The 23,089-nt window shown below is 37.5% G+C and overlaps 2 protein-coding genes across 2 annotated transcripts; both read right to left on the bottom strand.

The window, feature by feature from the left end:
• Positions 1-1,273: 1,273 nt before the first annotated feature.
• sdr16c5a (short chain dehydrogenase/reductase family 16C, member 5a) lies at positions 1,274-14,786 on the bottom strand. The gene is made up of 7 exons (XM_026946133.3): positions 14,672-14,786; positions 12,647-12,988; positions 11,813-11,944; positions 11,302-11,401; positions 9,130-9,274; positions 7,969-8,094; positions 1,274-4,667 (listed from the first exon to the last, which is right to left on the bottom strand). The coding sequence occupies exons 2-7, from the start codon at positions 12,965-12,967 to the stop codon at positions 4,571-4,573; spliced, it is 921 nt and encodes a 306-aa protein (XP_026801934.2). The 5' UTR covers positions 12,968-12,988; positions 14,672-14,786; the 3' UTR covers positions 1,274-4,570.
• Positions 14,787-16,501: 1,715 nt separating this feature from the next.
• On the bottom strand, positions 16,502-22,639 carry penka (proenkephalin a). The gene is made up of 3 exons (XM_026946330.3): positions 22,382-22,639; positions 20,412-20,555; positions 16,502-17,550 (listed from the first exon to the last, which is right to left on the bottom strand). The coding sequence occupies exons 2-3, from the start codon at positions 20,550-20,552 to the stop codon at positions 17,101-17,103; spliced, it is 591 nt and encodes a 196-aa protein (XP_026802131.1). The 5' UTR covers positions 20,553-20,555; positions 22,382-22,639; the 3' UTR covers positions 16,502-17,100.
• Positions 22,640-23,089: the final 450 nt, after the last annotated feature.

The raw sequence follows: 23,089 nt of genomic DNA, 5'->3' as shown, positions 1-23,089 counted from the left end.
TCATGGTGAATTGTCCGATGGTGGAAGAAATAAGAATTTACCTGCATCCGATTGTCTTAAATTAAAGTTCACAGAGCCATTATTAAAAAAAATCCTACATCTACTTCATTTTGAGTATTTTGATGGTATATTGCACTACAAATTCAACTGTCAGAAATTCATCATTAAATTTTGAGACGTTTCGAGAATGAGGAAATGATGGTGTAGGAAATTGTATGTGATGTTAGAGCGCCTTGTGGCGCCATCTTCTGTCTCTGTCTCTCTCTCTCTCTCTCTCTCTCTCTCTCTCTCTCTCTCCCTCTCTCTGCACTGTCATGATTGATAATCACACTGTCCTGTGTTACCCTGAAGAGGACAGGTTCTCAAGGCTTCTCCTTCATATTTGAGGGAATTTTTTCTTGCTTACTCAACTGGGATTTTAAAGATATACCCAGATGTATTTTATTTTATTAGCTATGGTTTTAATATAAAACTATTACTAAAACCACAATACAAATGTAATTGAATTAAATCAAAGAATGTTTCTTTCCTGGTTTTCGATGTACACAAACATGTAAGTAGTTTTATGGACAGTAATTATATTATGAGCATATACAGAGTGAAACTCTCTGAATTACTAACGACTAAAGCGTTACTATTTCATTCTTCAGTAGTTAATGATGATCTGAAACAGTATTATACGGCGAAACACAAGAACTCATTACTAATGACTAATTATTTATAACGCTTATTTATATATGTGCATTAAATAGTGTTTTAATGTTAAAGAGTGTTAAAGAGACAGGGAAATGAGGTAGATTGGGAAATATACAACATTACTTAGACGTACTACTGAGTGTGCTGTGTTCAAATCATTTTAGAGAATATGTTGATTTTAAAAAGTTACATGTTATACTACTGCAAATAAATTCTTAAACATTACTTACCTCTTAATTATAGTTCTGTACTGAATCTGTTCACGCCGACATTTAGAAAATTTCATTATCAATTTGGAAAATATTGAATATTTTCTAAACATTGATGTTTACTTAAGCCAACATGTATATGCAGAGGCATAGCTATAGCTAGGAGGGTTGATTTCAGATTTGAACTGCCTCTGATATATTTTATTACAAATCAAAATGCTTATTTGTGGATACAGCACTACAGAATGTTTGATTTATATATACACGCACACCTGATATAAACATCATTATAGTGCAATTAGTGAGCAAAAATGTTACCAAGTCAAATATAGACCTTAACAAAAAGACAGCTGCGTCAAAGGACCAGGTCAGAACATTTTTGCTTTAATGACCTTCTGCTTAGACAATGAAAATCCTGCATATTTGTCAGTTCCACAGAAATGTCTGAAGATACTATCTAACAATTCTGTGATTTAAAGATCAAGTCATAAAGTTTCGACCCTCATAAGGTCAGTGTACAACCCTTCAACATGATAAGGCAATATTTTGGTGAAACAGTCTTCATTTACTTTATGTTCACTGGCATCTATATAATACAGTGCATCCGGAAAGTATTCACAGCGCTTCACTTTTTCCACATTTTGTTATGTTACAGCCTTATTCCAACATGGATTAAATTCATTATTTTCCTCAAAATTCTACAAAAAATACCGCATAATGACAACATGAAAGAAGTTTGTTTTGAAATCTTTGCAAATTTTTTGGAAAAAAAAAAAAAAAAAAAAATCAAAAAAAAAAAAATCACATGTACATAAGTATTCACAGCTTTTGCTCAATACTTTGTTGAAGCACCTTTGGCAGCAATTACAGCTGTTACAGCAATTAAATCCTTTTGAGTATAATGCTACAAGCTTGGCACACCTATTTTTGGGCAGTTTCTCTCATTCTTCTTTGCAGGATCTCTCAAGCTCCATCAGGTTGGATGGGGTTTGCTCAGTTTGGCCGGGCGGCCGGCTCTAGGAAGAGTCCTGGTGGTTCCAAACTTCTTCCATTTACGGATGATGGAGGCCACTGTGCTCACTGGGACCTTCAATGCTGCAGATACTTTTCTGTACCCTTCCCCAGATCTGTGCCTCGACACAATCCTGTCTACAGACAATTCCTTGGACTTCATGGCTTGGTTTGTGCTCTGACATGCACTGTTAACTGTGGGACCTTATATAGACAGGTGTGTGCCTTTCCAAATCATGTCCAATCAACTGAATTTACCACAGGTGGATTCCAATCAAGTTGTAGAAACATCTCAAGGATGATCAGTGGAAACAGGATGCTCCTGAGCTCAATTTTGAGTGTCATGGCAAAGGCTGTGAATACTTATGTACATGTGATTTTTAAAATTTTTTATTTTCAAAAAATTTGCAAAGATTTCAAACAAACTTCTTTCACGTTGTCATTATGCGGTATTGTTTGTAGAATTTTGAGGAAAATAATGAATTTAATCCATTTGGGAATGAGGCTGTAACATAACAAAATGTGGAAAAAGTGAAGCGCTGTGAATACTTTCCGGATGCACTGTATATTTATAGTCAAAAAAAGATGGACAGGATGAGTGTGTAAGGATGAAAGGATGATTATTAATGAGTGTGTTTGAGTCTGGAGCCCACTAGAGGGCAGTGTGATTCCATGTTCATATCAGAGCTGCTGTAATAAAACTGAGTTATCAAGAACAAGCAGGCGGAGGGTTCAAAATAGATCCTGTAAATGGTCCCAAATTACTTATTTCCAGGTTCAAAAAGCACCATGTGTCAGCAGTGCAGTGCATAAAATCCTGCAGATACAGATCCAGAGCTTTAGTTTACCGTTCACATCAAACATTCGAATGGAGATAAAAATCTCAGTGACTTTGACCACAGCATGGTTGTTGGTGTCAGTTTGAGTATTTCAGATACTGCTAATTTCCTGCAATTTTCACACACAACGGTATCTATAGAGAATTGTGGTTTAAAAAAAAAAAAAAAAAAAAAAAAAAACATCCACCGAGAGGCAATTGTTTGACCAGCAACGTCTTGCTGATGAGAGGTCAGAGGAGAATGACTAGACTGGTTCGAGCTCACAGGAAGGCTACGGTTGCTCAAATAACCACTCTTTACAACCGTGGTGAGCAGAAAAGCATGTCAGAATACTCAACAACTTGAACCTTGAGAAAACCAAATCAAGTTCTCTTCCTGTCAGCCAACAACAGGAATCTGAGGCTACAGTGGGCACGGGCTCACTGAAGCCAGACAGTTAAAGATCAGACAATGCTGGTTCACTTGGTTCTGCATTCTGAGCTGCATTTCTGCTCACCATGGTTGTAAAGAGTAGTTATTTGTGTTACCAGAGCATTCCTGTCAGCTCAAACCAGCCTAGCCATTCTTCTCTGACCTCTCTCATCAGCAAAGTGCGGCCAAAGGGGAGGGTGGGGAGAGTTGTCACATATTTTTGTAACTCTTGTGAGTAAAATATTCTAAAGCTCTGTGTTTTTGACACATGAACATTACATTTGTCTCTCTATTCATAATAAACACATACCAATTTTCATGTTAATAGAATAGAGGATGTATAATATTAAATCAAAGTACCCAGAATGTTACAACCGACCCCGTAGGTGTAACATGTGCGGTTGGTGGTAACATGTCAATTTGTTAGATATTAATATACATTTCCAATTATTTTATCATGCTATAAAGAACTCTTAGGCAGTCGTACAATGTTTGTACCAGAAAAAGCACTTTCCTTTCTAAAACGTTCCTATTCTTAAGTGTGTGCATACACGTGAATAACAGCTGTTTTGATCAGGCCTCTGAGCTTCATTCTTCCACTTATTTTTCCAAATCTCTTTTCTATTTTTTTATATATCTTAAATACACTGTTACGACCCACACCACACTGTCAACTGAACGCTGTGAACTGCTTAGCGCTGTCAACTATGTCATCAATTATGCCAAGTCAAGGTGAAATAGGCAAAACTAGTATATTACGGTTTCATCTGCATACAGAATTAACATATAATTCAAAACGTTCTTCAGGAAATTTACTTTCATACCTCAAAATCTGAGAGCGGGTTGCCGATTGGAGGAACAGAGAGTGTTACAGCTGACCCCACTCTCCCCTACATACGGTACATAAACCTGGTCACAGCAAGCATTTCATTTTGCAGGCTGGTAAACAGATATTTAATAAGATATTGTAGGTGTGTCTTCTCAAAATGACGTCCCTGCAGTCTATTTCTAAGTAAACAATGTTTCTTAACCTAAAAAAAAAAAATCTTCACAACTCAACTGAAATATCAGTGACAAATACAACAGTGGTGCAGTGTATTAATGCTGAAATGGCTTTGGTCCTACACATTAACACTCATTAATGTCTGACAAATGAAAGAATGCATTTCAAGTGGATGGTATGGTTACTATGACACAGCATAATATGTAAACAGATTTTTAAAAAAATACAGATTCGATAAGGCACCACTGGACAACATTCAAGATCTGCTGTATTGTTTGGTCCCATAATAACATCTGAAAGTGGTTACGTATTCTTTACAGTATTATTATTATTATTCATTGTAATAAAAATTATAAATAAAATGTTGTTAAAGTAACAGAAAAGGACAAATCAATCTCGGATTAATTCACTTTCTTTTGTCTTCCTTTGAAAGCATCCATGAAGTTGAAGGCTCCGAAGTACATGCCCAGGATCACGGATTCCTTATACGGCAGGAAACTGTGGGGGGGAAAAAAAAATCACTCAAATACAACCTGCCTCATGTCATGACATATCCGGTGATGATGAGATCTGAAGACAGGAGCTGAGAGAAACCAGCGTCAGAATTCAATTTAAATATGAAAGAGGACAGATGAGAAGGTTGGCTGCATTTTGCAAGTTTTCAAGTTTGAACATGTTGAAAAAAACAATCCTCCATCCAAGGATGGACATCCGGCTTAATCGGATTTTGGCAATATTCTAATTGAGTCACGTGAACGCTGCAATCCGAATGCCTGATTCAGATTAAGACAATATTCTGGTTCTCCAAATTCCGATTCCCAGCCGTGGAATATGCCTGTTTTAATGGGAAATTTGTTGAATGTAAACACCTTATTCAGAAAATCCACTGAAAGGAGATATATGCACATGCTCAGTCTGCAAGGACTTGTGGGTGCTAACAGATGCTAAGCTGTAGGCTAGGTATTTAGAAATGGCAACTCGGACATACTTACAACAACCATGTTTACAGGAATATTCCGACGCTTGTACGCATATAAACATCGTAATCGGAATATGGCTGCAACCCGAATATAGACCTTAAACGGACTTTGATGTGCATGTAAACGTAGCCATTGTATGGATGTTAATTGAGGTTTATTTTTGACACATTCTTTGCTGATGTTCATTAAAATATAACATTGCAAATAGAATAAAACAGCCTGAACTTTGTGATGTCTTGCATTTACCCATGAAAAAGACAACTTTGTTGACTACTTTTCTGATTTACTAGTAAAAATACTAGTAAACTAGTCAAAATTAATAGTTGCGCAACCCCTAGTTTACACCTGTCTGATATCTTGTGCACACTTTTCTGGTGACAAGCTTCAGAATCCTCCCTGACTGACTTGTGCTTTCATGTACACAACTGTGCACCATTTTTTGACATGAAAACAAACTTTTTGAATGAGATTTTTCTGAACAAGATATAGTCACTGAAAAACGTCAGATATAGTCACTGAAAAAAACGTTCAAGCACAACGTCTTTAGACTTTATTCCACTTTTGTTCTAAACAGTAAGTGGTGAGTAAACATGGCTGGCTCTTTGTGGTCATGTCTTGTAAAAGTAGGTGGTTCTTGGTCATGTTTGGTGACAAAAAGTAGCAGACTCTCTAGTGAACCATGAGGTCTGGCGAGGTCTGAGATGATATCAAACCTGTCTATTGGGAGCGAAACAATTTGATATTTCATATCTTTAGTTATCACATTAAAGCATAGTATAAATTGTGAGGTTGTACTGTAACCATAATGCGCATCAGTTATCTACCTCGCTCAGCTTCAGGTTCAGTGGTGGACGAATCCATCCGCGTAAAAAAAAAAATCGATTTTTTGCTTTTGCAGAACTCCTGATGATTTTCACCTGATGAGAAACGTATAACTAATGGCACACTGTCACATCCCTCCACCACACCCATACAGAAGGATCACATATTAGAATTCGAGATCATCCATGCAGGTCTTACAACCACCTTTCTAATGAATTTAATAGATCTGTCAAGATTCAGACGGTCAAGGTCTCGAGTGGCCACTTCTCCAACACCTGCCTGTGTACATTACCATGATAAAGCCTCAGTCTCATGTTCCACAAAGGCAGTGATGATAATTACCAGCCTGCAGCCAAATTACAATAGAGCCGTCTCCGCTTGGCGATTAAATGGCCATTTCTGTCCTGCCAGACAGGTGTTGCTTTATCTGAGTGTCACTGCTGCACAAAGACTTTCTTAAGGAGGATTGGATGACAACGTGAGAAAAAACCCAACATTCTGCGAACGAAAGGAAGTGAATCTCTGACATTTTACTCCTGTAACCAGTTTGACGAGAGCCATCATCTGTTTATGAGCAACACACACTATCAGAACAAGTATCCTTTTATGAAACACATGACACTAATACTTTTTTAATCCGGCCTACATTTTTTAATTTCTCACTAAATTTCAGCTCTGGAATCATCCAGTACTTAATGAATTTATAGATTTATAGATAGATATAGATTTATAAGCTGTGAATACTGCTTTAGTGTGCGTTTAGACATCCAGCTTGCAGAGAACTAAACTGGTATCTAATACTGATTCAATTCAATACACTTCAAATTTACTTACATTGACACTGTCACAAAGCAGCTTTACAGAATATGGATTTAGATCTGTCATTAATGAGCAAGCCAGGAGTGACCAGGGCAAGGAAAAACTTCCTGAGATAACAGGAAGTAAGCACTGTTTGGAATAAAACACTCCGTGCCATGCTGTTACAGAAAAATAATCAGCAACGGGGTGGTATGATGAAGCAAGCTACTGTGACCACTTGATTCTTTTCCTATAGCAGCCTACACCATAGCGTTTTATTCCTCTTATACCACAGAAATTTGACAACGATTACAATTTTTATTGTATTACTCAACAACATGTGTTCTATCCATTTACAGCTACATTTAAAGCTGAGGGTCATCCATTATAGCAGCTATAAACAGTCATAGTCTCATCAGCTTCTCTCTTCTTCTCTCTCTTGGATTAAAAAAGCAGTTTGTGATGCTACCGAGAAACCGCAAAGTAGTTCTGAAGACTTTCCCACAGTGGAAAACTTAAGCACTGACACTGAATACTTTCGAAAACATTTTAAAAACTGCGTACGTGTTTCAGTCGCTGTGCATCAAAGACAGAAATAAAATAAGGTAAAAGTGTTCACCACGTGCGTTCGACTTCAGTCCCCTTTTGTGTTTTGTTTTATTGTTTAATATTTTATACGACATATGCTCTGTATTAGACAGCTGTACAACAGTTCAGGGATACACATCGACACACTGGTGTCTGACGTTGTGGTTTTTAAGTAGCACGCGATTTAGGTCACATGACTCTTTCTGGTGAAATAAGTTTGGATGAACTCCAAATAAGCATGCCTACATGGCGCGCTTACATAGGAATGGTAACAATGAAGTCTCTGAATACTTAATAGAGCAACTAACACCGACATAATGAACGAATATGTATGAATTTAAATTATTTGGATCAGCCATAGAGTTAGTGTACATTTTGTTTTTGGCTGTACTGATGTGTGACACACACACATACACACCGATATTGTCTTATGTGTAGTTCTGTAAGCTTTTTTGTGTCATATATTTCATCACAAAGATGATTTGACCTGAAAAAACAGTGTATTAATACATTTCTGAGGTAACCATTATTCAATTTTACCCATTAAGTGATTTCTGTTCTACATTTAAAACATTAAAGCACACACTGTAAGCTGTCCCATATGGTCTTACCTTTTCAAAAACAGTAAGAAGTACATGCTCCTTGGCATTAAAAGGTAGGTCTGGTCTGTCACAATGGCGTTCATGATCTTCTTTGCGACGTACTCAGGTTCCAGGATAGGAAGCAAACGTGGCCATCTGAAGAAAAAAAAAAAAAAAGCAAACAAAAACAAATCAGTATGTGTGTCAGGGATGCGAAAGAGGGCGCTCTAGTGACTTCACTAATCCTGGGCCACGTATTCTCACTGAGGAAAAGCCAAAGAAGGGCTCAGAGTTTAAGGAAACAACAAATCTTCAGTCTGGATGCTTGAAAAACTCAAAAATTACTGAGCAGATGCGTATGGAGGAAAACTGGCTGTAGTTCTGTAGCAGGTCAATTACATGGAATTAGTAAGAAATAAAACACACCGTGTTGTGCTGCTGTAGGAAAATAATCAATAACAGGGTGGTCTGAGGAAGCAGAGGCACTGATACCACGCTCACGCACTGATACCACGCTGTCCTGAAGTGTTTTATTCCTCTTACACCACAGCAATTTACACACAATTACAACTATTTATGAATTAAAGAATGACACATTATACTTTTTATCTGCTTATTGTTACATTTAACGTTGTGAAACGTCCTCAGAAAAGGGAGCTCCTGTCTTTCCCAAACGAGTCTCTCTTTTTTCTTTTTGTTCAAGGTAATAAGACAAAAACAAAAAAAAAAAAGCTTGTCATGTTACTGTGAAACCACAACACTGTGTCCTGAAGATGGCAGAAAACTTACTGTTACAAAGCACTGACACTGGAGACTCCTTCCATAAATATTAAATAAATATCTCCTGACAGAAAATCACAGAGTATTTAAACTTTGTTTATGAGGAGTTTCCGTCATACAGGTCCCTGTGAATGAGCTGTTACTATAGAAACGATAACGTATTAGAACGAGCTCCTGTTATAGAAAATAATCAACACCTTCTCTTCTGACCAATCAGAATCCAATCTCTCAGAGACTAAAAAGTGATTTAATTTACCCACATTATAAATGACGATTCAATCAGTCACTGAATGACAATTAATCCTCAGCCATAATTTCATAATTGTAACCGACTTCCTACACGATTTCTCAATCCGTTACAGGTTCTGTGTAGAGCCCAACAGCAGCACGTTTCCCTGCCTGATTACTCACTTGGTGCCACAGCCGTCGAACATCCCCGTGTTGATGAAATACGGACACACTATAGTCGTCTTGATGCCTTCTTTTCCTGTGGCTATGAGCTCCAGGGCCACGGACTCGGCGAAGCCCACGGCAGCGAACTTGCTAGCGCAATAATCTGAAAGTAGAGAAGGGAAGAAAAAAGGAAAGAATTTTAAATACTTTGTTTTGAGCTGGAACTTGAGCATGTACACTAATACAGTGGTTCTCAAAATGGGGTCCCAGGGCTCTGTGAAGCAAAGTCTTCTTTGCATGTTGATTTATTAAATTATGTATTTTTTCTTACTTTTTTTCTTTTTATTTACTTCTTATTTTTCTGTTAGTGAACTTTCCACTGATAGAATGCATTAGGTCCAAGTTGACTTTAGTGCTTGGACCCCTAAATATAATAACTTTGAAGGGAGTGGAAAGTTGAACAGAAAAAAAAAATGAATACAAATAAATAAATAAATAGATAAATAAATAAATAAATAAATACATAGAAATACAAAGATTAATATAAAATAATACGAAATTTAAAAAAAATACAAAATTTAGTAGAGTGGTGAAACGTAGTGAAAAACATGACGTGGCTCTCGAGAAGGTCAGCTAGAGACCTAAACCAAAACCAAAAACAGGTAATGTTACTGTGACGGGGCAAAAACGGTTTACAGGAAGCTCAGATATCTCAGGAATCCATGATTGCTCAACTCGGGACCCTCCCGCTAACGTACAGCAGGTTCTAGTGGAATTTCATTCATGGCAAACTGTCAGAGGAGAGAAGAGAAGCTGGAGGGTGATATTCCAGATGTAAAAAAAAAAAAAGAAAAGTCTATTAATGACTTCTCTTCTGATCTTTTTTGACTTATTTGATATTTTGACTTAGCATCTCATTATTCTGACTTAGCATCTTGCTATTCTGACTTAGCATCTCGCTATTCTGACTTAGCATCTCGCTATTCTGACTTAGCATCTCGCTATTCTGACTTAGCATCTCGCTATTCTGACTTAGCATCTCGCTATTCTGACTTAGCATCTCGCTATTCTGACTTAGCATCTCGCTATTCTGACTTAGTACCCACAACGATGATGAAGATACTTAAAAAGGTGTGTCACGATGTAATTATATCACAATATTAGTATCATTTGAGGATATTGCCCAAACTCAAAGCCATTCATTCCTTTTAAATGCTGACACACCCTGATAATGAACCTCTTCTCTGATATCGATTTAATTACTACACTCCTCTACGAGTTATTGCTCAGATCAGAAGAGTTCACTCGGACTTTTGGACCCTGCTGTTACACCACACTGCACTTCTCCATGACCGCTCTGTGTATGTGTGTGTGTGTGTGTATGTGTGTGTGTGTGTGTGTGTGTGTGTGTCTGATTAATGATTAATTAATTGTGTGTTTGATTTCATGCACAGTGGCCACACTTATGGAGAGTCAATTTAAGGCTGTTTTTAAAAATAATCCTGTTTTCCTCAGTGTCTCTGGTATATCTTTACTTTCTACACAAAATAATAATAATAATAATAATATAAAAACTTTATATACAAAATCCCAAATTAAATAATAATATTTTAGTGCTAAACTCCAGTGAACACCTTAGCTTTTTTAAAACCTCTGAATTCAGCCGCAACATTCCTAAACTTTGTAGATTGCCTCAATATTTTGCTATATTATTTGCTATAATTTTGTTCAAAAATTTCATTATATATAATTAATGTTATACGTCACAGTATGCTTTGTGCTGATATATCATACTATTTTTTATGAAAATTCTTTTCAGTATTAAATATTTATTTTTTATATTAAATATTTATTAAATAATTCTTTATTACTTAATATTATTTCTTGTAGAAATTAAACAAATGATGATTTGAACCTTTTTTTGGCAAATTGTTCACAAATCTACATGTACAAATCTGTTTAAGAATTGTAATATAATATTTTTGTCGTATCTCCCCCTAAGCCAAAACTTATATGATGTGCAAATGTAAGGTAAATTTTTTTTTTAATGTAAATTAGGTATGTAAATAATTTATGCATTAAGGGTTGAAATCATTGAGCAACACGTTTGTTTGATGGGCTTCACACCTTCAGGGCAACAATCAACATTCAAACCCACGTTTTTTTCTGGGGAAAACATGACCAGGTTACCTGCGAGACCATTAACACCGATCAGTCCTGCAGAACTGGCGATGCAGACCAGGTGGCCGTGGTTTTTCTCCGTCATGGCTGGAAGGAACGCTTTATACGTCTGAAACAGGAACACCTTTTATAAACTTTTTGGTAACTCTTCACCTGAAGGGTGTTCTTCCTGTACTTCCTGTATGACTGGCAGACGGGAATGAAGGAGCGAATGCTTATAGCTGCTCTATCATGGAATTAACCTGTTTCACAGACATTCCACAACACTAAGTGTAAATATAAATGAATAAAAATATGACGTGGCCTTCTTTAATAAATAAAAAAATGTTAGTGGTGAAAAAAAGAAGAATAAAACACTGTTATAGGAAAATAATAAACTTCAGGATGGTAGACTTAATGCCACGGCACCACACTACTTGCCAACGTTTTGCATTTTTCATACTTTTTATCCCTTTATAGTTACATCTCATGATGTCAAACATCGGTCAAACAGTATTACTTTAGAAAACATGGTAAATACCCAGAAGTGAGCCATGGTGTTAACTTGGAGCGTCTTCTCGACAAGCGTGTCTGGAGAATCCATGAACCTCTTGCCGGTGACGATGCCAGCGTTGTTTATGAGGATTGTGACATCTCCGACTTCCTGTCTGACCTGGAAACATTATATCAGAGAAAAAACATGAGGTCTACACACACTACATATATTACAAAATATAACATTTTATAAAATGTTTTTATAAATCACGATATCTCAGAAAAAGCATACTGTGACAATTATATCATACATTTTATAAAATGTTACATTTTTTAATAATCACAAACCGTCTTCTACTTCTTTTTTAAAATTGTAAAATGTTAATTTTTACAGATTTTTCCCTCTCTTTTTCAGTATTAAAGTAATTAAATATTCAGTATAAAAATGTTCTTTAAATTTTTTATTTATTTATTTATTTTCATAGTAATTGAATACATTTCCACTGAGAATTATTATTATTGTTTTTTCAGTATATACTACTGATTTTCTATATATCATGATGCACAACATGTATCATACAAATCTCTCGGAGAATCATGATACTTGATTTTTGGCATACCGTTCACCCCCTACTCCCGTGTGCCCGTGTGCCCGTGTCATTAGGCTTCCTTTTTTTGAGTCCTTAATCAATTTAAGGTTGAAATCAATTTTTTGCTTTGGTTTTTGGTTCAGTATTTTATTTCCAAAGTGGTACTGACATCACTCAAAATAAATCTCTCAAATACATGGCTCAGTTAAACAAAGGACGCCTAGAAAGGGAGCATTTCCGGGCAGGACTGAAGGAAGTGCCATAGTTCTGCTCACTGAATGAGATCATACCTGGTCGGCCACTCGGTACACTTCGGCCCGGTCGCTGCAGTCGGCCTGATAGTAGTGCACACTCTGAGCGCCCTTCTCTTTAACCGCCCGAGCCGTCTCCTTCACCCCGTCCAGGTTGATGTCCCACAGCACCAGCGTGACGTCCATGCTGGCGAACTCGGTGGCCATGATGCGTCCGATGCCGCTGCCCGCCCCCGTGATCAGCACCGTCTCCCCGGCCAGGCTCTTCTTCCCCACCGGCAGGAGGAACTTCACGAAGGCTTCCAGGAAGTAGTAGACAGACAGCACCAGCACACGCAGAGTCTCCAGGAGAAAGTTCATGCTGAATGCCACCTGTGTGACCTGATGGAGGAGATAAGAGGAGATAAGAGGAGATAAGAGGACAACGATACGTTGTCGTCGAGGTGAGGAATCAAGTACAGACACGAGATGCTTTCCAGAGCAGATCTAGAACACTCACTGACTTAGAAATAAATTCAGAGAGTCTGTAAACAAACACTTGATCAGGATTTTTCATTTCCGTAGCCTAAATCTCACTTGATGACTTAAAAAAATCACCAATTTTATCCAGAATTTTAGTTTTTAACTCTTTTTCATCCATTTCTGACTCCATTATTACTCACATTTCCTGATTGGAGGATAAAATCTTTTTTTTTTTTGAACCAGTCATTTCACTTTCCCTTTTGTTTCTTGTGAAATACTTAATAATAATACTCATTTTTGTAAATACTGTATAAAACACGGTTTTGAGCCTCCTCATTACACTTCATTAAACTTCTAATTCATCAAAAAAAACTTAAACTGCAAAACAAACTAAACTCCGGTTTTCTCTTTCAGGAGAAATCCTTCAAGGTTCTGTGCTGAACCCTACAACAGTGTGTCACACTATCAAAACGTTTAAGTAGAAATCTTTCAGAAAGCTTTAATATTAGAGATTCCAAGTAGAAACCTTTTACAAAGCAAAGAACCCTTAATTAACCAATAAACCCTTACAGAATCATATATATAAGGTTCTGTATAAAATCCTACAACACAGTGTTTCCCTGCCAGGAGGTCTTCCAAGTAGATCCCCTTTAGGAGGCTAAGAAACCTAAATTTTCCAATAAAGAACCCAAAAAAGAGTGTAAGATTCTATGTAGAACCCTGCAACAATGTTTTCCTCTCTGAAAGTTTCCAAATGTCCTTTTACAAGGCCTAGAACCTTTAAAGAACCCTTGAAGAACCTGGAGTGTACCAAGCACCAAAGTAGCTAAATAACGACCCACAGTTTAGAGTTTGTGCCACACACTTACTGTTAATATATTACCTTTAAATAAAAAAGAAGGTTCTTCTGGGGTGCTTTAAGGGTTTACTGGATTAGTAATGGTTCTTACTTCCAGAAAACAGGTTCTCTTAGGAATCCTTTCTGATAGTTGTCTATATATAATCTATCATGATGTATTCATTATTATTACTATATCATATATCATTATGTATTCTTTTAAATGTTAAAAGATATATTTTTGTAATGTTTTGTAATGTTTACTTTAAGTAGAAATGTCATAACCTAACACAAATAGTCTGTTTGACATTTTGTGCATCAGTGCAGAACTGTTTAAGAGGAATCATATTTGAACATTTTAGAGAAATAATTTGTTAAAATATCGCGATAGTTGAAACATTTTAACGAAACACGAGAAGTATCGCGATATTTAATTTTCCAGCGTCCCCTTAAATACACAATGAATTAAAACGTCTACTACACGCCTAATGGCATCATTAAGCTCATTTTATACTGTTTAAATCCCAGACTTTAGGCTTTCTATCCGAATTATCTGGGTTTATGGCAGGTTTATGGCGGGTTTATGGTGTTATGTTTAGGAGAAACAGAAAAGTGAATTATTGCAGTTTTATATACAGGAAGCTTGATAGTGTAAAATGCTAACCGGTGTTATTCGTGTTAAACAAACAAAATTACTTATTTTATAACCCTTATGGGAAATACTGACCATGGTGAATAAGTATTTAAGAGTCTGTAGCGCTTACCTGCTCCGTCTGTAGGTGTTAAACAGGAGTTAAAGAGCTCTGAAGTGCTTTTAATTCACTCTCTTACACCACCATTGGGAAATACAAGCCGGAGTCACGTGACTGCTCCTCCGGGGTGCGTCCTAAATCGACTGCTTTTCTCTTGAGTAGTAAACAAACTGGATTTCGGCACTATGTAGGGTGTGAATGAATACTGAGTTGATTTTATTTTAAGAGTTGTTTTTGGATTTCTTTATTGCTTCTGATCTTTGGCATGTGTTCCATAGTTTACATCTTTTCACCCTTTTAAAACGTATACATTTATAAACTAAGTTAAATAAAAAGTCCACCCTGAAACACATCATACCTGTGTTTACTGAACATGTTTAGCAGTTCTGATGCTAATTTGTAGGTTGGTGACGTATTTTCGTTATTCCTGTCTCTTTGCGTGTTGCCCTGATGTCACACGGGGACGCTGTTGTTGCTAGCGCAGTTAAAATGGAGGAAAAAAGAGTCAAAAATTTCATATATTAGTTATTACGGTCAGGTTTCGCTCTTATCTCCTAAAAAAAAAGGAGAACAAGAGCGTCTTTTCTCGCTTAACATTTTCCAGCAACATCATCTTAATGAGAAATCCAGCATAGAAGTAGTAGAGACGTTGCTGCAAACTGTGGAGTCAAAGTCCCAGAATGCAATGCAGCCCCACGATGCTGAGTTACAGCAGTGACTCCACTCGGCTAGTTAGCGATCTATGAGATGACGTTCACGATGGTGTTGACGGTGGTGTTAGCATGAAAGTTGAAATTTCAGAATCTGAGCAGAGCGTACAGATGAGGAGGTGAGCGAGCCGGACAGTCTAAAGCACTAAAGCGACAAAGCAACATTTAAATTTCTCAGTTTTCTACAAATTAGGTATGATGCCATAAAGCGACACGCTTTAATGATTCCTCGGTCCGATCCTATCATGCTTATGATCCGACGTTTCTTTAGTTCCCCCCACAATTTTAGTTCTTTCCTGCAATTTGTCTCTTGTCTTTTTAATGGGCCAAAATGGGGAAAAAATCCTTATAACTGTGGTTCCATCGTATCCTGCCACGCCTCTGCCGAGTATACGTATGTAGCTAGTGTAGTTAGCTTTTTTTTTTTTTGCTAATTCTATTTTTCCAACGAAGCTATTCCAAAGCCAAGTATGTAACATGTAAATCAAACAACCAGTTTTGACATTGTTTTAATTTATGTTTGACTAGTTAGCTTTAGAAGAGATATGTAGCTACAAACTAAAAATTGCTGGACAGGCCACGCCCACAAGGTACAACAGTAGCATTTGCTTCACACCACAATAGAGAAACTACAAGCGACACACGTGACTTGTCACTTGCTAGTGTGAACTCAGAGATGTGTGTGAAGCTGCGATGGTGGTGTGCACAGTGATTGAGATTAATTTCACCAAAAAAACCCCACAAGCTCATGTTTGATTCCTGCAGTCAGATGAATTTATTGTACTCTGTACAACCAATTAATCAGAAATGACTGAAACACATAATGAGATAAATGCAAGATACACACCATCATCAACACGTAGATGAAATCTTGTACATACTCCAAAATAAAACCAATTCACTTGAATTGGTGTAACGAATCACTTCACTACCTGATGGAGAACGCAATGTTGTGATTATTGTGCTCGACAGTTTTCTTTATCTGTACAAAAAATCATGTATATGTATAGCTATAGGCATGGTGTAAAATAATAACCCACTAAAACACACACTTAAACTACTGAACAGACTTTATTATGGAGATATATACGCATTAGCAAAGAAGCAATGGGCATCACGACTCACTTTAGTGATTTGATTCTTTTGAACTACGTATTTAAATGAATCGATTGCTGATTCATTTGGTTCGCCATTAAACAAGCTACAATATGGGTTCATTATTATTGGTTATCTACATGATAGTTTTTTTTTACTGAAATAGATCTATATATCTTCCATTTATTAAAAAATAGAAGTAATTTAGTTAAATTGTTAAATCTCTTGAATCTTGATTCGTGAATCTAATAACACGCCATAATTTATCAAGACAGAAAAAACATATAAGAGGCTCTTATTTAATTTAATTTAATTTAATTTAATGTTTAATTTAATTTAATGTATAATTTTATTGTAATTGTAGAAATATACACACTATTAAAATAATAAAATGAACATTAAACATTTTGATTCACTTGCAAATTGACTCACTAATCTGATTCAATTAAAAGAGTCGCTCAAAGAATCACTCATCATGAATCACTCATCTCTATAGCCAAAGCAAAAGAGCAAAAAGAAAATGACTTGGCACATATTAATACATTAATAATAAATTAACGTTAAGTCGTTAGCTGTGCACACATTGGGGATTGTTTTGCAACGATGAGTGTCCGTTTTGAATCTTCGCATCAGCTCCTAATCCATGAAGCCTCCATATCTCTTGTGTGTCTCAGGCAACACGTTCTCCGCTCCCTCGTCCTCCCAGCGTTTGTGAAGGCCGTAAGGTTTGGGCTCGTCGAGCCACTGCGGTCTGCCCACCCTGCGCATGAAGCCTCCGTAGCGCTTCTGGAGCTCCTTGCCCGGCTCGTTGGCATCCAGGCCCACCCTCAGGATCTCCCTCAGGATGTCCAGCTCCTCCTCGGAATCTCCATCGGCTTCGTCCTTCGCGAGGTCTTCTGAGGTCTTCTTCATCATGAAGCCACCGTAGCGTTTCATGAAGCCGCCGTATTTCTTGGCCAGAAGGTGCTCGGTGCTGTCAGACTCTGGTTTCTGATCCACGGTGGCACGCTCGTCTTCGGTCAGAGCGTTCCGACAGAGGCCCAGCTTCCTCAGGTCCACGCTGCTTCCACACTCGAGCGTGCAGGGCTAAAGAGGACATACAGACGTATTACAGATACAGACGAAATACAGATAAATTCAAATCACCCGATGTCTAATTATTAGGAACAGATTAATAAACGAAATTATTCAACGAAACTGCCACACTGAAATATATTAACTATGTATATTGAAATATCTGTGATCTGTTTAGCGTTTCTGTTGCTAACATCACATTAATAAGAAATCCTGCCCCTTTTTTTTCTTTTACAGAGACAGAGGTGTGGCCTCTGTACTTGTCAGTCCCAGGTAAGGAGGTGTGGCCTGTTTGCTTGTCAGGTCCAGTGAAGGAGGCGTGGCCTCTGCAACTGTCAGTCCCACCAAAGAGGGCGTATCTTTTGTGTCTGTCCCCCCAGTGACTGAGGCGTCCAAATGAAGGTGATGGCCTATGGGGTGGCCTATGTTCTTGTAAGTCCTGGGGAAAAGGGCGTGGCCTTTGGCTTTTTCAGTCCCAGTAAAGTAGGTGAGGCCTTTATGATTGTCATTGTTCCAATGAAGGAGGCGTGGCCTCTGTTCCTGTCAGTCACACTAAAGGAGGCGTGGACTGTGCATCTGTCAGTCCCAATAAAGATGGAATGCGTCTGTGCTTTGAGGCCCAGTGAAGGGGGCGTGGCCTCTTTGTGTTTGTCAGTCCCGCATAAGGAGGTGTGGCAGTCCCAGTAAAGGAGGCGTCGTAGTCATGTACTGTCTGTTCTGTCTTGTGCTGTCTGCACATGTTTGCACTTGTGCACTTTATGTTTAATTTATGTAATTTATGTAGTCCCCGTAGTTCTGTGTTGTTCTGTGTTGTCTTATGTGGCACCTTGGTCCTGGAGAAACGTTGTTTCGTTTCACTGTGTACTTGTATATGGCTGAAATGACAATAAACTCCACTTGAACTTGACCTTGAACTTGACCTATGTTCTTGTCAGTTCCTATGAAAGGGGCGTGTCCTCTGTGCTAGTCAGTCCCAGTGAAGAGGACATGCACTTTGTGACAGTCAGTTACAGTGAATGAGGTGTGGAGTCTGTGCTCATTATTGTCAGTAAAGGAGGCGTGGCCTCTGTGCCGTCAGTCCTAGTGAAGGGGCGTGCCGTGTAAGACTGTCAGTCCGAGTGAAGCAGGCGTGGCCTCCATGCTTACTAGTATCAGTGAAGGAGGCGTGGCCTGAAGGAGGCATGCCAGTTGCAGTGAAGAGGGAATGGACCTGTGCTTTGAGGCCCAGTGAAGTAGGCGTGGCCTCTGTGCCATCAGTCCCGGTGAAGGGGGCGTGGCCTCTGTATCTGTCAGTCCTGGTAAGGGAACGGGGCGTCTCTGTTCTCAATGCCAACACTTTTTTTTTTTGCCAAATCATATTGAACATTGCATATTACATCACACACTGTTGCAGTGAAATAGCTGTAAATTGTGTTATATCAAATTGTTCAAACATCATCAGATTAAGATGCGCTTCATATCATCTTGCAGTGAGACCCACACACACTGAACACACACCGTCGCTGATGAAAGCCGGAGTCCCCACTAGGTGGCACACGGAGCCTGGAAGCCCAACCTGCTGCTTCACTTTGTTCCATTCATTACTCCTAACTATGAAGCTTTATTATATTAAGGTCAATAAACTTTGCACCATCATGTAGCACATATCTCACCAAAGGCCTATCATAAAGATAATCACCTTCTGCTCCTGACACGGCACTTTAATCCGACAGGAAAACAAACATGGAGAGGTGCATAAAGATAAAACAATACTGCAAGCAAGAGCATCTGTACAAACAGCTGGAATAATCGGGAGAAAGTGCAGGACTCGGAGCCAGTGGCACACCGAGGAGAGAACAGCTGCCTAATCCTCTCCTGTACACAAACCCATCTAACGTTAAAGAGCTTTCACAGCAGTCTGTTTGCTCCAATCAGGCTTCAGTGCTGATGCACTTAAAATCCCCAGCCTGCCATAACGAGGCAAATAGATGCAGAATGTCTTATTAACTCACGTCTAAATTAAAGAGTCAAGTCTTTCATTGGGGTAAAACATTGATTCCTTTATATATTCCTTTCCTGAACAATTCATAGCTGTGAATCTGATTGGTCAGAAGGGCTCGGATTGTCCTTCCACCTACAAGGCAAATCAGGGGTTTATATTAATGCGCTCGCTCTAATATGTTATCATTTCTAGAGTAACAACTAAACAGCTAATTCTCTAAGGAGACTTTTTAACGTTTATGGAAGGAGTCTCCAGTGTCAGAGGTAATGCTGTAACCTTAAGTTTTCTGACATCTTCAGGACAGAGGAGTTTATGTTTTTTTCTTGTTTTACACAGTTTTCAACAAACACAACAAGCTGCATTTTTATTCACTTCAGGAGAGAGAGAAAAAGAGAGGCTGGTGAGGGAATGACTGTGTATAGCTGCTGTAACGTAAGTGAGAACAGGAACTCACTTGGTTCACAGACACGCGACAAAAAATGTAACTATAAATGGAAAAAAGTACATCATACTCTTTTAATCAATAAAAAATGTAATCATTGGCAAATTGCTTTGGTATAAGAGGAGTGAAACACTTCAGGATGTGCACATGTAACTCAGCTGATTATTGATTATTTTCCTATAACAGCATGACACAAGCGTGTTTTATTCTTACGTAATTACTGTAACTGAACAGTAAGAAATGACACTGTTGATGTATTTCGTACAATGATTAACACCTACTGATCATTTTTATATTGTAAGTAATATTAACTGTATAGTGCTGATGTAAATGAAGAGTTAAATCAACAGTGTGGCTCTTTGCTGTATATTGTGTGTATATTTTATCTGCCTTTGCCATTTTTCTCAGATAAAAATGCATCATTGGGAAGTTGTATGATTGAGTTCGTACCCCGGTGCTGCTGTCTGCTTGCTGCGCCGCTAATGAGCCGTACAGACAGAGTGCGCACTCCCTAGTGCACTCCGCTTGCACCTTCAGCACCAAGCACGCACTCAGTGCCAACATCCAGCACACGTTCACCATCACCGCCATGAGCTGCAGGACACACAGGGACGAAAACAGATAGAGGGATAGAGCATATAATTATAACGCTTGCAGAAATGATAATAATAATAATAATAATAATAATAATAACGACATTACATGACAAAAGAAATGGAAAGGAAAAATAGGTATTGAATATATAATGTTACAGAATAAATCAGATTATTAAATAAAACTATATATAATTTTTAAGTTCTGTATGAAATTACATCTGTGACCCAATGAAATATACAAACATGGGATTATTAAAATAATTATATAAACTTTTAAATGAATATATGAATTATATAATTACTAAATTATTAAAATGTTCATAAATGAGGCAGTGAACTGTAAAATAATTGAGCAAATTTCAGCAAACTCATTAGGAAATATTATTTCATCATTCTACTTTTCTCACCATTATTATTTTATTATTATTATAATTTTTATTTTCATATGCAGTTTTTAACATCTCTGATTTCTTACTGTTCTTTATGAGACACAGAGGAGAACCAGATAATGTCTGAGTTTCCCCAAAACATCGCAGAACTGAGATCATCATTAAATGGTAGAGCGAGCATCACACTGAACTCTCTCTCTCTCTCTCGCTCTCTCTCTCTCTTTCTCTTACACACTCTCTCACTCTGTCTGTCTCTCTCTCTCTCCCTCTCTCTCTCTCTCCCTCTCTGTGTGTCTTTCTTAGAGTTTCAGAATATTCCTAAAATCTTACACTGATTTCTGATGTCCAGTCTCTCACAATAAGCCAGCGCTCGGATATTTACTCTGAAATAAATCTGATTTTTTTAAAAAAGGAAATGTCCAAAAAAAAAAAGGTTCTACCTAATAGAAGAATCATTTTCTTTAACCGTAATTATTTCTGCCAAAATGAGCAGAATAATTATTTCAAGACGATAATTCTGGCACATAATGTATAAATTTACAGGACATACATACATACATACATACATACATAAATAAATAAATAAATAAATAAAAAAATAAAATGCATATTCCAAAATGTACAAATTTACAGGCAAACCAAAAAAAAAATTAAATGACTAGATGGATAAAAAATATGTAAAAAAAAAAATACTGAAACCATTTTTTTTTTTTAATTTATAGTGAAACTAACAAAACTGTAGAATAATAATCAGACCAAAGAAATGTAATAAATGGTGAACCATAGGAATTCATAGTTGGACAAAAAATATAGTGGGACTAAAAAATATTAAAAATTAGTAATGGGACTAAAAAAATTAATAGCTCAAACTAAAAAATGTAAAAACAAAAAACCCCAAATAGCTAAAAATGACAAATTAATTAATTAATTGTAATTAGTTACAAATTAATAGTTGGAATAAAAACTTTTATACAGGGACCAAAAAACTATATAAAAGTTATTAGTAGGACATAAAATATTTTTTTACATTTACAGTGGAATAAAATAATATATAAAAAAAATTATAGTGGGACCCAAAAAATGTTAAAAAAAAAAAAAAAGTATTAGTGTGTATTTAAAAAAGAAAGAAAATGGGTAAAGAACTGATATTGATTTACACCCCTGATAATACAGCGAATAAAGGAACCAGAAAAGTTCATATAGAACCAATTTTGGTTCCTTGAAGAACCTTTCGGTCTGTTATTCTTTAGCCATTTTTTATTGATTTAAGCCAAAAATAATGATAGAAAGTGATTCTTCAGGTCCTTCTAGCACCAATAATAACTAGTTAAAGAACCATACATCAAAACTGTTTAGGGAACCAGAAATGGTTCCTCTGTGTCCTCTTTCTAGAGTAAAATTTCGGTGATTTTTTCCTCCTTGTCCTGAAAGTTACCTGTGTTTGTGGTGTCAGTCCTCCGGAGCTCTGAGTCGGGGAAGTGCAGGATGAAGATTTTCTCGGCACAGAAGCCTCAGTGGATGTGGGGTTGACTAAAGTCCCTGTGAGAGGACGCAGATCAGAGACCTGCACACACACACTCACTCACTCACACACACACACACGGCAGCAGCAGCACTGTGATGATGAGCAGCGATGGTGTTCAGGCTTTAACTCCACCACTCTGTGTGTGTGTGTGTGTGTGTGCGCACTCCACTGACAGCACAGGCTTTAAGCACTATCTCCGCCCCCTAATTAACATCACACACACACACACCGTTCCAAGTGGGAACGTGATGCCAATTCTCTGGACGCTAAATCAGTCACACAGTAAAGTGTACACACACACACTCACACACAGTGCCTTAATTTTGTTTTTAATGTTATATGTACACAATGTTCCTTTTCACAAAATGTCGCCGATCCTCTGAGACGTGTTCAGAGTCGGAAGATTTGGACCCACGAAGCGAATGTTGCTCACATGTACTGAAGGCTCATGGCTACCAGTTTAGCACGACTGCATGTGTAAGTCAGGTAACACCCTTTCTAATCAAACATATCAGGATAAGTCTGTATGGAAAAATTTAAACGTGCAAATCAAATTGGAACTATGTTTTTGTTTTTTTGCTTGTTTTTCTTAAAAGGGTTCCTCAAAGGTTCTTGAGG

The sequence above is a fragment of the Pangasianodon hypophthalmus genome, chromosome 21 (assembly GCF_027358585.1).
Source record: "Pangasianodon hypophthalmus isolate fPanHyp1 chromosome 21, fPanHyp1.pri, whole genome shotgun sequence".
NCBI classification, from domain to species: domain Eukaryota; kingdom Metazoa; phylum Chordata; class Actinopteri; order Siluriformes; family Pangasiidae; genus Pangasianodon; species Pangasianodon hypophthalmus.
The sequence above is the reverse complement of the archived record's forward strand: the minus strand, read 5'-3'. Positions and strand labels throughout refer to the sequence as shown.

Excerpts from the sequence above, each read along its gene's own strand:
- sdr16c5a (XM_026946133.3), bottom strand. The coding sequence starts at position 12,967 with ATGAACTTTCTCCTGGAGACTCTGCGTGTGCTGGTGCTGTCTGTCTAC. Across the intron at positions 11,945-12,646 it reads TGTACCGAGTGGCCGACCAG|GTCAGACAGGAAGTCGGAGA; the intron begins GTATGATCTCAT and ends TAATGTTTCCAG. Across the intron at positions 11,402-11,812 it reads ACACCATGGCTCACTTCTGG|ACGTATAAAGCGTTCCTTCC; the intron begins GTATTTACCATG and ends TTCCTGTTTCAG.
- penka (XM_026946330.3), bottom strand. The coding sequence starts at position 20,552 with ATGGCGGTGATGGTGAACGTGTGCTGGATGTTGGCACTGAGTGCGTGC. Across the intron at positions 17,551-20,411 it reads AAGCAGACAGCAGCACCGGG|CCCTGCACGCTCGAGTGTGG; the intron begins GTACGAACTCAA and ends TGTCCTCTTTAG.